Source organism: Apostichopus japonicus, chromosome 19 (assembly GCF_037975245.1).
Source record: "Apostichopus japonicus isolate 1M-3 chromosome 19, ASM3797524v1, whole genome shotgun sequence".
NCBI classification, from domain to species: Eukaryota; Metazoa; Echinodermata; class Holothuroidea; order Aspidochirotida; family Stichopodidae; genus Apostichopus; species Apostichopus japonicus.
The window spans coordinates 938,358-957,400 of record NC_092579.1 but is presented as its reverse complement, the minus strand read 5'-3'; the positions used below and the strand labels follow the sequence as shown (position 1 = coordinate 957,400).

Genomic DNA, 19,043 nt, shown 5'->3' with positions numbered 1-19,043 from the left:
TGAGAGGGGGAATCTGTTTGGGTAATTGCATGTGTGACGAATGTGAGCATTTACGTCAATACGCTGGGTGAATTTTCTTTGGTTGATGCACCACCATCCAATCTTCCCGATGATTTAAAGAATAATAGCGACACATGTTAGCCATGACGCATAGCATAGAGATAATTTGTGCATATTTAGGTCTTTGGCTACCCAATTGAATCGGGGACAGAGCAGACTTTTAGAAATTTCTAAACTCCATGTTTGCCGGGTAAGAAGTTGCTACAGGCTGAAAACAGAGGCGTTCAAAGGCGTTTGCTTTCAAGATCTAGGTGAGGTTGAAAGTGGTTTCCATGTAACATTTACGTGTTCGAGTTGAAACCAAACGTATCGCAAGATGTGAACGATGGTCAAGTACTTCCTTCTCAAACCATTGCCAAATTACTTCGTCAATCTCCTTGTTGATTTCCGGATAGTATGTATAAAAACTACTACGAAAGCCAGTTTAGTTACATCATCGATATGAATCACTATGCCCATACTTTTCATTGTCCACGTTGTAGACGATTGATAAAGAACAGCTACTGTTGCAAACACCAAAACCGCTTTGCAAAACGCTATACGTTACCAGGACCCGGGAGGTGTGTTCGAATTGTCACCTATCCTATTTGATACGTTTGAAACGTTAGGTGCCGTAGTGGATCCGCGAGATCGTTTCTATCCGTATAGAATAACCTACGACATTGAGACGTATCTTGACAAAGTGGACGTCATTCCCTCGAAATGCACAAAGTTAAATTACATCCGCCAATACAAGTAGCGTCTGTTCAAATGTACCAGGATACAAGCATCACCAATGTTTTATCTCAGACGGTAACGACCCTAACAAGTCGATGAATTTGTGACCTACCTGACTGAAATAAATCAAACTGATTTTGCATCTACATCGTCGACTTACTCTGCAAAATAAAATAAAAAAGGTTCGTACTCATGTCTTACGCACGTACGTGTTCTCGATATATTATACTAATTCTGCAAGTCTGTCAATAAAACCTGTTAGCAACATTCGTTGAATTAGTTTCTATCTAGTGCCCCCATTTATGCTTATAATTACAGCTCATGACCTAACGACAGATTCATGTAAACTTTTCCTGCATGATGCGCAAGATATGACTAGGCTACTTGTTTGAAACAAATAAATGGAATATTGACCCACATCACTGTCAGTAAGCATTGTACTTGAAAGGAAATCAAGTTGCCTAAAATACAAAGTTAATTCCTATCATCATTCATGGACCGTGAAAGACTTTACGATTCCTCGTAAATGAAATGTCATTACACTAACAGAGGATCAGTTTTATGCCATTATTTAAAGCAAAACAGGGCTAGTTAATATGTCAAAACTTTGTTAAATAGGTATTTGTCGCCAGCAAGAGAAAATGCAGATGATCATTGGAATCGAAAGGAGCAACATAAAGCTAAGATGATTTGATGGTTTATTTGGACTCTTGAGTCGTAACTATTAAAATAGAGATCCATGAAAAGGAGGAACAGCTATTGGTAACATATTCGAGTAAAACGGAGACCAGACAATCACCCAACTTTTGTTGACTTACGGTGGCTCTCGTTTGTGATTACGTACGGATGGATAATGCATGATCATTCAAAAAACACTGTCTATAACATTAGCACATTTTCTTTATATCGCTCAAAATGACTTTCTCATTTATCAAAAAGAACAACTAAGACAAAGCAGAATATATTTGATGCGTACTATTTTCAATCAGCAGGCAGCTCCTTTTCTTAATTGACCAGCTTTGTAGCTGGCTCAAACTCTCACTGCTTTACGTGTAACTGGCCACCTCAACTCATCGTAAATTGGACGGTTACGTTTAATGGACCTGACTGTAGAACTACCACGTGGTAGCTTATTGCAAATTTACACACTGGGGTAAGTTCTATTTCTTTTTTATTTCTATATGATTTGTTCAAATATTTTCCTTTATCATTTTTATTTATAAAGGAATATTCATTCGGCAACACTCACCGTCGTGTAACTGAGTGCGCTACAAGTTACAAAGTTAAATTTGTTAACTAACTTCTTTGTCTTTTTTTTTCTGGTTTGTTATGATTATGCTAGTATTACCCTAACCCTATATTATATGCATAGAGTATGTACATAGGCGTAGGAGCCCAATTTGATTTGGGGGGGGGGGGCTGTAACGACATGCCCGAAAAATATAACCAAAATTTGTCAACATCTTAATGTGCATATCATATAGGCATGCATCGGTTATTACATCGCATGCCAATAACATACAATCATTTGCCGTGTTATTACCCTTCCATATTGGTTATAATTAATGGGAAAGTCGTTACAATAATAATGATAATAATAATATCAGTTTAACAATTGAAAAACACATTGCAAATCATTTTACTTTCAGTAGGTGCCCGAAAAATTCTCAGCATATTGCCCCGAATTTTCACAAAAATATTTGGTTGGGGCAGCAGCCTGTATAATGCCTGTGTATACTGCTCCTTCTCCCCCATCCCCCTCCCGCCATCAAATCTCCCCCACGCCCCCAACAGCTCCCACGGCACCTTAAATACTTATAGGACAACATATTAACAGCAAGTGATTGATTGAATACCTCAAGAAAGAAGATAAACATGAAAGCTTCAAAGTTTTTCTAAAGCAAATACGGACCGGATCCGGGTATACTGATGGGGGTTTAGAGGGTGAATAAAGAGGGGATGGGAATGGTTGGTGAGGTGATTTGTTTAAATGAAGTATAGATGGTAAACATTATATAAACACCACTGACGCTCTAACGTTACACCGACTCACAGAAACTCCAGTTGAAACTGTTCTAGCTGTAAGTGACAATATAAGATTTAGAGTTAAATTGCTTGTCAAAATAAAGTCTATCAAAGAAGCATGATATTTGCGCGCAATTTCATGACGGCTTAATATGTTAAATTGTAGAAGTAAAATGTTTGAAACGCTAGGGATGTTTGGATTACACAAGGCAGAGAAGGCTTAATGAAAGAGCTGTCAATGAGGTACTGTCAACGAATTGATCTCTCTCTGTAAGTAACATGCAACTCTATACATCTCTCATTACGACCTCGTGTATCTCTGTCACATATCAATGGTAATTGTCTGTAGATTGTGTCAGCAGTGTAATCTGCATTATTGGTAAGATGCTTTCACACCAGGAAGTATTGCTGATGCTTGGTCACCCCGTGGTCAACCCCTGGGCCATCCGTGGTCACCTCGTGATCACTCCGTGGTCACCCCGTGGTCCCCCCGTGATCACCCCGCAATCATCCAGTGGTTACCGGGTGGTCGCCCATTCTGCGCTGCTACATCGGCAAAGATCATCTTTTTGTGGCATTCGTGGTACTATTATTATTGTTATTTTTTTCGTTCGCCGATTAGTAATGCAGCAAACGAATATCAATGCAAAACCAAAGTGCAAAGAACATAATAAATTCATTAATCGTGATCAAATAAACTGAATTTAAAGTTCGTCGAAATTATGAGGAAATTGTCTTTGTCAAATGTTCCCCTTACGCACACCGTAATGACGAGAACAAATTGATACAGAATGGTATCATTCACACTTGCTCTTAGGTGAGTCCCTTACATACCGACTACATATTGCTTTTTCATATAAAAAGCAGTATAGCACTTACAAAATATCTGTAAAAGCAGCGAGGAGGTTAGGATTTAACCGAATGATAATATATGAACATAATATTATGCGCTTGTCGAAACTGCTACGTAGAAAGGCGAAGTAGAGCAGCCGTTAGAGGACACGGCTGAAGAGCAAAGGGCAAATAGATCAGCGGTACTTCGAAATTACTGAGAAGTAACAACTACACTACGTAGCTTTAAGTCGAAATGGTTGAGTACTGGGGCTACGTAGAGGAGCCGTTGAGTAGAATAATCATAGCCTCAATAGACGTGGCTATAAGAGTAACAGCTCAGTTAAGGCCCCAAGTCGAAATGATTGACTAGCATAGACACTAAATAAAGTAGCCGTAAGTCAAACGGCTGCCCAGTGTTAAGTAGAATAGTCATGTCCTAAATAGAGTGGCTAGAATTAACAGCTAAGTAGTTATAAGTCGAAATGATTGAGTACTGGAGAACATAGAGGAACCGTTAAGTCAAAACGGCCGCCGAGTGCTAAGTAGAGAAATCATAGTCTAACTAGACGTCGGTAGAAGTAACAGCTACGTTTAGTCTATAAGTCGAAATGATTGAGTAACATAGGAACTAAATAGAGTAGCCGTAAGTCAAACGGCTGCCAAGAGTTAAGTAGAATAGTCATGTCATAAATAGAATGGCTAGAAGTAACAGCTAAGTTTAGGCCTTATGTCGAAACGACTGAGTATAAAAATAACACCATTGCTGTAAATAAATACGGATGACTAGATGTAAATGAATAGCCGTAAGTTGAAACAGCTGAGAAGCTAAGTAGAACCGCATAGCCTAAGTAGAAAAATAAATTAGAAGTATAGGGGGTAAATAGAGTAAGCGTAAGGTAAAAACAAGCAGGATTAAAAGTTACTTTGAGTAATCACAAATCGAAACGACTGACTATATGAACTAAAGACTTTAGTAAGTTATGAACGTAACATAAGTTTAAAATCAAACCGATTGAGTATTAAGTGCTAAACAGAGCAATGTAGTTACATAACGTCTTCTGCCGTCCAAATCAATCTTAGCATCTTATTAGTCCCCGGATGTCTATTTATCTGTCTTTCTCTCTCTCTCTTAACGAAAATATGAAAAAATGTTTGTTATTCCTTCAAATCTTTCGACATACAAATATGCCTACATGAGTCTCAATGTATAGTTATAACAATTATATATAAGTTTGGGCGGATCTGATTTAGGAAGTAGACTTTGGTTTGTCCTTCATACTTTTAACTGCCACTTTAATATAGTTAATGAGAGAAGCAGAACTTTTAGTAAGTTAAACACTAATAAAGATGGATTGGAATATTGAATGCTTTTATATATTCGTACATTACTCAACAGCTGCTTGAACACTGTTTACATTGGCGGCTTGTATTATTTCGGTGACACTATTTAACGTGTATGGCAAGCCAAAATGCTTAATAATTAGATATTCCAGGTTTTCGATCGAGAAAACCGAATGATCCACCGATAAAACTGAAATATCTACCGATAATCCAGGGTTTATCGGTCGATAATTCAGGTTTAATTATCCGAAATTCGAACGATTTAATTATCACCAGTAAATTTGGCTTATCAATCAAAACGTAGAATTGCCGTTGGAAAAGCCTGGACAATTGGTCGAAAATCCAAGTTTATTGCTTAAAAATAAAGGTTTTTCGGCGATAAACTTGGATTATCCGTGAATTGCTAATCGGAAATATCCGTCGATAATCGATCGACAATCCAACTTTTTTTTACCAAAAACCTGAAATTATATTTAAAAAAATGGCGGTCATTTGGCTTGCCATTAACTTTCTATTAGGGGTCTTTCTCGTTGTAATAATAATTAATGGCATAGCTTAATAAAGAAACTATGACCTCAGAAACTGGACCTTTAACATTCATGTAAGATTAGCGTTGTCAGTTGTCTTCTATGTTTTAAGAGTAATGTAATGTATGTATGTTATTAGTACTACGATAAGTGTTTGTGTTATGCCTTGTCTCAGAGAGCATCTTCGAAAGCAATTTCAAGTTACTAAGTAATTCTGGTAAAATGGCCTTTATAAGGAGAGGAGTTGGAAGTGAGTAATATTACCTCATAGGTGATAATTGCCAACCATGACGTACGTCAAGTCTGGATTCGTTGAATTCGAAGAACCTTCCTCTCTCCAGTTGTTTATGAAGCAATCACGAAGATCGTTTACTCAACTCAACCGTTGAAGATATTATGTATCGCATGTCTGTTAAGTAAACCATCACGGAGATTTTTAATAAAACGCATAAATTTTGATTAAGATTTGATCCTCTTAATTTGAGAATCGTCGTTTCTGTCATGCCCCTGTCGACTCTACAATAATTGGCGATAGAAAAAAAAGATGCTGAAGTCATAGAGAAAACTGCAATGACGTGACACTAAAACATATATGTCATTGGGCTTAAAGAGGGGTTAGAAAAGGAACGTTCTATTGATGGGCTATATGCATGCTTGTAGCTATTTAATGACTGAGGCTTGATTTCAGCTGTCCTTGCGAACCATTTAGAGGATTCACTCAGAAACACTAGCCGTGCTCAATTGGAACACTCGACAAGTTAAAGAACTGTTTCACGCGTATATCGCAATAAAGCCTTGCTTTACCCATCCTTTGCCGAATCAACTGTAGCATAAAACAATTGAATCCTATGATTCACTCTATATTCGAAGTTCTATTCTGATTTACATCTTAGTAAAGTGTTCGGTCATCTTCATACTGATGGGTGATGGAGCATCAGGCCTCAAGGTGATATTATTAGCATTCGGTCAGACCCATCTCTCTCTTCAAAGACCCCTTTCTCTCTCCCGAAATGTTATCCTAAGACGGTAGTTTTATCAGTACTTGATCACCCCCCCCCCCCTTCGAATGTGTGATGCTCCAATCAGTAATCAATTACATTTAAATATGATTGCTGACTAAACCTGACAACCTTGATGACATCATGATCATATATTAATTTCTACAAGATTTAGTCGTATTCATAATGACTCCAGATAGCGGAATTTTCCGGGTGTGGTCACTTCTCGCCAACATTAATATACCTTTCCATTCTACATCCAGATTGGTACATTATAACAGTAGAGATTTTAAAGATTATTTGAGTTTCTTAGATGACTCGATTTTTCGTCTGTGTCGACAGCAGCAACGTTAACATTGAAAGCCCATTAACCAGTGAAAACCGTTTAGAGAACAATAAATGTTGATAATTGATAACATACACAACATTTAAGTTGGTTACTCCAATCATTAAACATTCAATGCCGTCTGAACTCAGATCAATTACCTCTTTAATTCGTGTGCTTGGAGATAACGTAAACTTTCATATTAAAATAATATTAGTTATCAACACTCGGCTTCTAGTTCGAGTTGTGGGGTATATGAGACACGCCAGTCAGTCTGTTCTATAACTACATCATTCTCACCGGAGGAGGAGGAAGCATATTCTTGATTACTGGAGACGCTCTCGATTAAAGTTCAAGTTACTCATAGCTTCGATTATGTCTCGTAAGGTAAGATTCATCTCAGTTTAGGCGAGAATACCGTTAATTGTGTCCGCAAAGATCTGTGTGTTTATAAAGGTTGATGTAATATTGTGCGTGTTAACTATAATGGGATGCGTTTGGCCTTAGACACGTATTCATGTTATACAAGTCAGGGAGATTGAAACCTCTGGATCAAGATTGACATGATGACCAATCTGTTGTACCAGCCAACATAGTTAATCTGTCTCAAAATTACAACCGTATGATGAGCTACTCTCAGCGGCCATACTGTAGTTAATACATTCCTTAGTTATTTATATGCAACGAACGATAATAAGGATTAAACTGTGGAAGGGCTATTAATTTATACTTGCTACTCTAAATATGCATGCTTATTGGTGTTGTATTTTCAAAGATGAAAGAATAGTTATGCTTTCCATTTAGTAACATTATATGAGTATGACATGACTGCATTTCACTTACCTTACTGTGTTGTAGCAAACATATGCCATTTATTCTCTCGTTTTCTACACTACCCCGTTAAGATCTATTCAGCCAAGCAGTTACATCATTTTTGAGAGCATGGCTATGGTATTGGTATTTATTTAAAAACTATATAAGTGAGGTTATTGCGGCAACGAATGTTGTGGCTCTAACATAATATTACGAACATAACCAGTTTTTTTGCTTAGTTCTTTCTGGAGGGGAGATTTGAAAGTTGATTTGTCTAGGTCCTAATCGAGAAGAATTATTAATTAAAATGATTGAAATTGAACTTAAATGTCTCTCGATTGATCTGACAGCAGTAACAAGGTTTTATAAATTACTGTGCTACCTGTTGTTGAAATTGACGACATAAATTACACAATATTAAACAATAATACCGCTGCCAAAGATAATCCTATGATGTTCATTTAAACTTTATTAAATGTAGGGAAGACCTTGTACTTTTATAAAGAGAAAGACATGGGTGGGGGAAGGGTGGGGGGGTACGGATATTTGTATGAGCGGCAGGATGAAGAGTTTTGGACACATTCAAAAAAAGTCAGGAAAACAATTTTGCAACATAACATTTTCCCTATATACATATTAATACTAACGTGAACTGACCTTTCATGTGCCAAGATTAAATCTTCAAGATGTTATATTTTGCAACAATGTTGCAAAACGATAATATCTATTAAATTAAACTGGAAAGTAAAGTACTCCTTATAAGTGCTGTTAAAATCGATGAACTTAGAATGGTTCACCTGCGAATAGAATGTATAGACCTGTGGCTTCAGTAAGCTGTAATCTAAATCACCAATTACAAATGAAGTAGACAAAATTGATAAGCTCCTTGCAGAGGTAACTCACCATGTGTAATTAAACTCAAGAATTTAAGAAGCATGTCTGAAGCACCAATAAACGTTAAGATTTCACATTGTCAGTTCACAGATTCTTGTCTCTCTCTAAAGAAAAAGTTACCAAAGAAAATAATACCAACGTAGAAACGTAAAACAATGTAGTAAATGGGGGTAATTCGGTGCTACAAGCCATGTTATAACTTTCATAGCGGATGATTTGAGTTGATTTCGACTCTTTTTACAGAAATCAACTGAGCCGAAGATACTCAGATTTGTTATGGACAAAGATCAGAGATTGTTGCCATCGTTACTCTATGGTTCCAGTTTAGGGACCAAGGGAGGTACCGTGTCACCTACGCTTGTCTGTGAAACCAATCCAGGGGTCAATGGAGGTACAGTGTCACCCTCGCTGGTCTATGACTCCAGTTTAGAAGCCAAGGGTGCTACAGTGGCAACCTCGCTGATCTATGATTCGAGTCTAGAGGCTAGGGAAGGTACAGTATCACCATCGCTAGCATCTGATACTAATTTAGGGGTCATGGGAGGTAAGGTGTCACCCTCGTTTACCTATGACTCCGGTCCTGAGGCTCATCAGGGAGGTAGTTGGTCGCCTTCGGTATTCTTTGATTCTAGTTTAGAGGAAGGAACAGATGCCTCAGAATCGACACCTATTCGACATCAGAATGAGAGGAAGGCACTACAGGAGAGATACAATCAAATATCTCCGACGGCTCTCCGTAATCTGAACAAAGCAAAGACCATCGGCTTCGTAGCCATGAGCTACGAAAACACTAAGAAGAAACGAAAGAAGACTAAATTTGAGAGGAAGAGAAGTAAAGTGGGATCTATTGGTAGCAATGACGTGGAATTTAGTAGAAACAAAGCCGACCAAGATTCCGAAGACTCGACGGAGGATATCTTCGGGAGTCTCGTTTCCATGGTTACGGTTGGTAGAGGGAACAACGTGGAACGCAAACATAGTATTCATGAAGTAAGTATTTCAACATATCCTCGATTATCACATTTTATAAATATCTCAAATATAGTATATGTTTAGATTTAAACTAGTATTTTACCATGAGAATTCACCACCCTGAACCAAGCATCGGATCTTACCAATACGCATTCCATATAACCAGCCTGTGTAAAGCGCGTATCGCTGCTGTATATAGGCCCTTATATTATGCTACTGATGTGCGTGTTCTTGTTCACTTTGATTGATAACATTCATATCTTGAATTGCTTCTCTTCGCGATTAAATTGCTATTTAATATCATTTCGAAGGCTCGTGTCGTTATGTTTGTTTTCTCTTCATCTCAACCATATCTGATTTGTCTGCACTGAATTTGTTTATTTCCTTAGTGTATCCGGAAGAGGTCGTTTAGACATGTCAAGAAATGCATAGAAGACGACTGCAGCAATGTTAATCGAACTAATAAACAAGGCATGTTTCCTCTTCATATTTCTGCGCAGCTTGGGTATTTGGATATTGTGCAGTTATTACTAGACAATGGCGCCGGTAAGAAACCTTAATTGACGTAGCTTTAATTAGTCCAGATTCAAAGTACAATATACATGCCGGGCTAACATTGTAATTATTAGTACTATATACATACCAGTCTAAAATGTGTTGTGTTTATTTGTACTATATACATGCCGGTCTAACATTTACTGTGTTTATTAGTATTATATACATGCCAGTCTAACATATTTTGTGTTTATTACTATTATAAACATGCCGGTCTAACATGTATGGTGTTTATTAGTACCATATACATGACAGTCTAACATATATTGTGTTTATTAGTACTATGTACATGCCGGTCTAACATGTATTGTGTTTATTATTATTATTATATACATGCCGGTGTAACATGTATTGTGTTTATTAGTACTATATACATGCTGGGCTAACATGTATTGTGTGTAGTAGTACTATATACATGATGGGGCTAACATGTACTGTGTTTTTTAGTATTATTAACATGGCAGTCTAATATGTATTGTGTTAATTAGTATGATATACATGCCGTTGTAATATGCATTGTGTTTTTATTAGTATTATATACATGCCGGTCTAACATTTACTGTGTTTATTAGTACTATATACATGCCAGGCTAACATTTATTGTGTTTATTTGTTTCTGCAGATGTAGATATAGCTACTAAAAATGAGGGCAGTACATCCCTCCATGTATGCTCCAAGTTCAACCATATAGAGGTGGCTCGTGCTTTAATTCTTCATGGGTGTAACGTGGATGCCATTGGTACTAACGGAGACACAGCCTTACATATAGCTTGCACACATGGATACCTAGAAATAGCAAAGGTAATTACTTGTACAAAGGTACGCATCACCCCATTAGGCATTATTGTTCACCATTACATTAAATATACATAACAAGGTATGCATCATCCCATTACGCATTATTGTACACCAGTACATTAAATATACATAACAAGGTATGCATCACCCCATTAGGCATTATTGTTCACCATTACATTAAATATACATAACAAGGTATGCATCATCCCATTACGCATTATTGTACACCATTACATTAAATATACATAACAAGGTATGCATCATCCCATTACGCATTATTGTAAACCATTACATTAAATATACATAACAAGGTATGCATCACCCCATTAGGCATTATTGTTCACCATTACATTAAATATACATAACAAGGTATGCATCATCCCATTACGCATTATTGTAAACCATTACATTAAATATACATAACAAGGTATGCATCACCCCATTAGGCATTATTGTTCACCATTACATTAAATATACATAACAAGGTATGCATCATCCCATTACGCATTATTGTAAACCATTACATTAAATATACATAACAAGGTATGCATCACCCCATTAGGCATTATTGTTCACCATTACATTAAATATACATAACAAGGTATGCATCATCCCATTACGCATTATTGTAAACCATTACATTAAATATACATAACAAGGTATGCATCACCCCATTAGGCATTATTGTTCACCATTACATTAAATATACATAACAAGGTATGCATCATCCCATTACGCATTATTGTAAACCATTACATTAAATATACATAACAAGGTATGCATCACCCCATTAGGCATTATTGTTCACCATTACATTAAATATACATAACAAGGTATGCATCATCCCATTACGCATTATTGTTCACCATTACATTAAATATACATAACAAGGTATGCATCATCCCATTACGCATTATTGTACACCATTACATTAAATATACATAACAAGGTATGCATCATCCCATTACGCATTATTGTACACCATTACATTAAATATACATAACAAGGTATGCATCATCCCATTACGCATTATTGTACACCATGACATTAAATATACATAACAAGGTATGCATCATCCCATTACGCATTATTGTACACCATGACATTAAATATACATAACAAGGTATGCATCATCCCATTACGCATTATTGTAAACCATTACATTAAATATACATAACAAGGTATGCATCACCCCATTAGGCATTATTGTTCACCATTACATTAAATATACATAACAAGGTATGCATCATCCCATTACGCATTATTGTAAACCATTACATTAAATATACATAACAAGGTATGCATCACCCCATTAGGCATTATTGTTCACCATTACATTAAATATACATAACAAGGTATGCATCATCCCATTACGCATTATTGTACACCATTACATTAAATATACATAACAAGGTATGCATCATCCCATTACGCATTATTGTACACCATTACATTAAATATACATCACAAAGGTATGCACCACCCCATTAGGCAGTATTGTACACCATTACATTATATATATATATATATATATATATATATATATATATATATAAAACAAAGGTATGCATCATCCCATTAGGCATTATTGTACACCATTACCATAAATATAAATAACAAAGATATACATCTCTACATACATTTCCATAGACCAAACCTTGCACATAAGAACATCACATAGGAACATTACATGTATGCATATTTCGAGTGACAATTCAAAGAGTTCAAAGATATGTTGGAGAGAGTGTGGGGCGGGTGGGGTCGGTCTCCGATGATTCTCAAAGTCGTAGGTGGAGAGCAACATCGGAGGCGTGGAGAGGTTTGGGTACCCACATTTTGGGTTCTGACCCCATACACTATATTTGATCATGTACTATAAGGTTTGATCCCCCTAATTAGCAAAAGACTGCCGAGCTATCAAACGACGTTTTGTTTTTTTGCTTACTTAACGTCGTGTCTTTGCGTGGATGTGGTAACACATCCCTGGTATATCACCCCTCCTAACCGCCGCTTTTTACCCTCTGTTTGTTACCAAGGTTAGCAGGTACAAAGGGAGTTAAACATTTTTATTTTCTTTGTACATGCTTAAATAAGTTTCGGCAAGGATTATCCTATAGGAATAAAATATAAGAACATACAATATGTATGCTTATATCGTATGTTATTTAGCCTAACAGACAATCTTGCGCCAACGTACTTTTGATTCCAGCGGGTAACGTCTCAAATTCGACAAACACACTTACGACGGAACATCATCATAAAATGTAGCATGAGGCAGTAAAACAAACCTCATCAATTTGCCTTTCACATCTTCTATCACGAAGTTACACTCAAATAATAGTTTGAAATCAATCTCTGTGGAGCTGAATGCTCTACAACTACCCAAGACGATCATAAGTACACATTATCTGCAATTTTCCAGACAGCTTACCAGAGAGAGTGAGAGAGGGGAGGGGGGGAGGGGTGGAAAGATATGGAGAGAGAGAGAGAGAGATGGGGGAGCAGTAATCAATTAATTTGTCATCAGTCTGATTTGCGTCACTTGAGTTAAGCAAACAGAAGTAGGCATCTGTGAAACGTAACCTTTTATTTTGCAGTAATTATAATGAAGGCACATAGTTACGACGTACAAATCAGTTAAAAGGATTCTTAATTTTATAAAAAGTTGGATTTTATAATTTTGTTTACTTCACTTCTATATGTTGACTTCCTGATTTTAGGGGAAAAAAGGAAACATTAAAGCGATTCTCTTTTATGAAAACTTGGCACAAAATGTTTTTGTGGTTATAATGATATTCTTACGAGTTCTTAAAGCGAATGGCTATCATTTCTGAAGCTAATGGCGTGTGGTTGCTATGTGTGATTGTCGTTACTAGCTTGCTGCCATCCTCTGAAACTATATACAACAATGCAGACAATTATTTAAACAAAGTATTCACATCCAACTAACCCTAAGCCTATTTGTGTTTGCCTGCTCTAAGAACGAGAGACAGAGGAGCCGCACCTGGGTGACAAGCGTGGTGAGGGGGGGGGGGGGCTTGCACGTGCCCTAGCCTTATGAGAAACCTTCTTTTCAATAAAACATATCTATTTCATTTATTAATGAAACAGTATCATGTTGCTTTTTAAAAAGTGACGTACTTGTTGAGAAATTACGAGAACCATAACTAGAAAGTAAAATTTTGTTAAAAATAATAGTTTATAGATTAAAATGTGTTGTTGTCTTAAAAATAATCAAACCCTGAAATTGTTGGTACGGAATGCACAAAGGGTCTTTATTATCTAGCCGTTTAGACTCTGACTGGTACAGTCAATACATAACAACACATAACAATACATAACAATATATAACAATACATAACAATACATAATAATACATTAGAATACATAACAATACATAACAATACGTAACAACAATACATAGCACAACAATATATACATTTGAAAATAACTCTCGAAAGGTTTGTTAGGAAGTATAATGGTGGATCTTGAACAAATTGTGATAGGGGTGAATGACGTAATTATAATTTCACCTGCGATTTAATGATGTCATTGTGTTCATACTTGTTTTTCATTAAGCTGTTACTTGATTCGGGTGCCAGTGTGAACTTGACGAACGAAGATCAGCAAACTGCCCTGCATCGTTCATCGATCCACGGCAGTGTTGAAATGATGCGACTTCTGGTATGTAAAAAGAAATTCTATACATTCATACACAGCGCCATCTATTTAAAACTCTACCACTTCACAAGCAGCCTCTGAGAGGACCTACTTCGCTAGGACTAACAATTTGCTTAATTTATTTGGACACTGATGCACGTGACGAACTGGTTCAATGCAACAATGTATTAATTATATTGATAGTGATTACATAGCGGTGTTTAACCTTGTGTACTAATATGAAATAACTGGTTGCGTCCCTTAATCATATAATAGGTGTTATAGTGTATGTTATCTTATCACTTCATTTATCATGCCCTATTTTAGAAATATTTTTAATATCTTAAAACATCTGTTACTTACACTTTCTCTCTTCAGATCTCCAGAGGAGCTGACATTCTTTCAAAAGACTGTAACAGGAACACTCCTTTAATCTTTGCTTGCTTGTCAGGACATTTGAAACTTGCCGATATTCTGATTGCACATGGTATGTTTACATAAAAGATCATTGTTTCATTGCGCCCCCTTCCCAGGCTCTATGCTGGGTGTGTTTTTCTTGAATAATACACGTCAGTAGCTATACATTGCATTTCAAGTCCTCATGCAAGGCTGCGTATCCTTTTAGTGTTTATACCATAGATCTGTTATGTTCTCCATAGATATGTTATGTTCACTATATATACGTTATGTTCACCATAGATCTGTATTGTTCGCCATAGATCTGTTATGTTCATCATAGATCTGTTATGTTCACCATAGATATATTATGTTCACTTTATGTATGTTATGTTCACCATAGATCTGTTATGATATCCATAGATCTGGTATGTTCACCATAGATATGTTATGTTCACCATAGATATGTTATGTTCACCATAGATCTGTTATGTTCACCATAGATCTGTTTTTTATACCATAGATATGTTATGTTTACTATATATGTGTTATGTTCACCATAGATCTGTTATGTTCACCAAAGATTTGCAATACCATAAAGTGCGATATATATAATATGGTTTATAACATGTCCATTCCTGCAACATCAAACTCTATAGTCTTATGTTGAGTCATTTTCGATTATTTTGCCTACACCCCATCATCTTCTAATAGTGCCTATAATTATAAGTAAATTGAGAAACAGTCTTTTAAAGATGTTTTAGAGATTCATTGCATTTAAATATTGTATATATGACGTTATTTTTAACATTTGTCACACATTCCAACGATATTTCAGCTGCTGAGCATGGCTTCTCCGTTCCTGATTACCTCAGTAAACAGAATATAAGGGGCGAGACAGCTTTACATGCAGGAACAACGAAAAGACACACCGAGGTTAGTTATGAGCTGATGAGACTAAGATTACTCTGACATCAGCAATATATATGTATATTTATATATATATATATATATATATATATATATATATATATATTTGTATATATTTGTATATATATATATATATATTTGTATATATATATATATATATATATATATATATATATATATATATATATAAATATAATGTACATAATGTGTATGTATAGGTATATTAGATGTATCTTTTAATGTCCTCCTCTTCATAAAGATTGTCCAAATGCTGCTGCAAAAGGGAAGTGACGTCACATCAGTTAAAGTGAACGGTCAGAGTGCTCTTCATATAGCAGCTATGAATGGTTCGAGGGACATAGCTAGAAACCTTATCAGCCACGGGGCGTTACTAACGCTTGCTGACAATGACAACATGTCTCCCTTACATAGGTATGTGATATTACAATGGTCGATAAGTTGGATTATAGGGAAGAGGCGACTCGCTTCTCACTCGCTGGTGTTTACAGGGCCCGTGTGTCCCCATTCAAATGTATTTCCAATCTTTTTATTACAGCAGAACTTTGTTCCTTGACTAAAATAGAAACTATTTTACTCCGTACCCTTTACGTGAGTCAGAAATGTTACTTGCAACATTAGGGTCGTAAAAAGCAATATTAATATTAAAAAAAAAAAAATACATTTGCATTTTTTTTTTGTATGGAAATTTAAAACTTCATAAGGGTTTGGTTTTTTCGCTTTTACAGAGATTAATACATAACTCATGCAGTCACAAGAATAACTGGAAAATAATGTATACATATTCGTTACGGTATTGTCTATTTTTCATGATTACATTTTGAATCCCTCTGCAGAGCTGCTTTACATAATCAAGTGGAGACAATGAAATTATTACTGCAAGAGGTATGTTAAAATGAAATCAACAGCATGTAACAGGTATGTTAAAATGAGATCAACAGCTTGTAACAGGTATGTTAAAATGAGATCAACAGCTTGTAACAGGTATGTTAAAATGATATCGACAGCTTGTAACTGGTATGTTAAAATGAAATCAACAGCTTGCAACAGGTATGTTAAAATGAGATCAACAGCTCGTAACAGGTATGTTAAAATGAGATCAACAGCTTGTAACAGGTATGTTAAAATGATATCAACAGCTTGTAACTGGTATGTTAAAATGAAATCAACAGCTCGTAACAGGTATGTTAAAATGAGATCAACAGCTTGTAACAGGTATGTTAAACATATAATCAACAGCTTGTAACTGGTATGTTAAACATGTAATCAACACCTGTAACTGGTATGTTAAAATGAAATCAACAGCTTGTAACAGGTATGTTAAAATGAGATCAACAGCTTGTAACAGGTATGTTAACATGTAATCAAGAGCTTGTAACAGGTATGTTAACATGTAATCAACACCTGTAACTGGTATGTTAAAATGAAATCAACAGCTTGTAACAGGTATGTTAAAATGAGATCAACAGCTTGTAACAGGTATGTTAACATGTAATCAACAGCTTGTAACAGGTATGTTCAACATGTAATCAACAGCTTGTAACAGGTATGTTAAAATGTAATCAGCAGCTTGTAACAGGTATGTAAAATGTAATCAACAGCTTGTATCAGGTAAGTTAAATGTAATCATCAGCTTTTTATTACTACTGCAACAGGTATGTTAAAATGTAATCAACAGCTTATAACAGGTTGTTAAAATGTAATCAACAGCCTTCAACAGCTTGTAACAGGATTGTTAAAATGTAATCAACAGCTTTTTATTATTACTGCAACACGCATGTTAAAATGTAATCAGCGGCTTTTTATTATTACTGCAACAGGTATGTTAAAATGTAATCAACAGCTTTCAACAGGTATGTTAACATGTAAGCAACAGCTTGTAACAGGTATGTTAAAATGTAATCAACATCTTTCTACTATTACTGCAACAGGCATGTTAAAATGTAATCAGCAGCTTTCTACTTTTCACGTGTGGTTCAATCGTTATTTAGGTGACAATCGTTCTTGTGTTTGTAGCATGTATTATTCCACAGTGTTTAATTTGTGTATAAATATATTCCTAATTCAAGATTAGGTTCTGCAAGAATGATTTAGATTGAAAATTTCACACCTCCTTCCGATAGAAACTTGAATCGATACACGTTGCATAATAAGAGTAAGTTAAATTTTCCTAATGCTATAAATAATATAAATACTTTAAACAGAAGTGATTACGTAATTGACATCGCCATCTTTTTAAGGAAAAGTTGACCTTAGGTAGAGTATAAGTATCGTTAGATTATGTTTCATATAGCTATTTCTTTCTCAAGATATTTTAACTTTAAAATAAGGTAAATCGAAGGAACCAAGCAAGATATGATGATAACGTTGCTCCTCATTTCAGGCCGATATGTTATTGTTAATGCAATGTTCTATCAATTCTAATAAAAGAAATAAAATAATGTTTGACATAATATAAACATAGAGCACCGTGAACGACATTCAACACTAGTTGTCCTTGAGAAGTTTGCAACGCATACTATAGTGAATATGTTAGGTGAGTTCTATAGGAGCCTTATATATTCTTTTTGTTCAGTTTTGTGTTGAATCTAAGGAACTGACCTCATCGTAGGTAGGTAGGATTCAGAATTTCAGTCTGTTTAGTCGATGGGTGGTGAGGGTGTTAATAAATAGTAGATAATTACATCATAGAGTTATAGCAGTGATTTGTAACAGACTACTATATATGAAGAAATAAATGTTGTGAATAAATTAATTATTAATAACACTTCTATCACTTTGAGACAATGTTTTACTGTTCTTTTACTATATTTATCTCCAAGGGATGTCCACCTGACATCTGTGATGAAGACAGCTTCACACCATTAATGTGTGCTGCATGGAAAGGAAACTGTGAAGCGGGCGGGATACTGTTAAAGGAGGGCTCTGCAATAGAGACATTGGATTACAATCAGAAAAACTGCTTACACTTGGCTGTTGAGATGGATCACGTGGAGTTTGTTAAGATGTTGCTAAGACACGTAAATTCTGTTAATATAATCAATGCGACCAGCAAGATGGAATGGACTCCTCTTCATTATGCTGCTGAAAATGGAAATGTGGAGGTAAATGCTCTTTAATGTTATTAAATTAATTATCTTTACATTAATATATCCCACCATATAGAGTTAGACCTAATGT

At 35.7% G+C, this 19,043-nt stretch overlaps 1 protein-coding gene across 1 annotated transcript in view; it reads left to right on the top strand.

The window, feature by feature from the left end:
* Positions 1–7,081: 7,081 nt before the first annotated feature.
* Positions 7,082–19,043, top strand: part of LOC139960281 (transient receptor potential cation channel subfamily A member 1-like) — a 27,787-nt gene continuing 15,825 nt past the window's right edge. The window contains exons 1-10 of the mRNA XM_071958536.1: positions 7,082–7,214; positions 8,778–9,524; positions 9,896–10,052; positions 10,684–10,862; positions 14,439–14,543; positions 14,898–15,006; positions 15,754–15,851; positions 16,105–16,277; positions 16,700–16,748; positions 18,686–18,967. Of these exons, the coding sequence (XP_071814637.1) occupies positions 7,203–7,214; positions 8,778–9,524; positions 9,896–10,052; positions 10,684–10,862; positions 14,439–14,543; positions 14,898–15,006; positions 15,754–15,851; positions 16,105–16,277; positions 16,700–16,748; positions 18,686–18,967 (1,911 nt within the window). The 5' untranslated portion in view covers positions 7,082–7,202. The remainder of the gene's footprint in view (positions 7,215–8,777; positions 9,525–9,895; positions 10,053–10,683; positions 10,863–14,438; positions 14,544–14,897; positions 15,007–15,753; positions 15,852–16,104; positions 16,278–16,699; positions 16,749–18,685; positions 18,968–19,043) is intronic.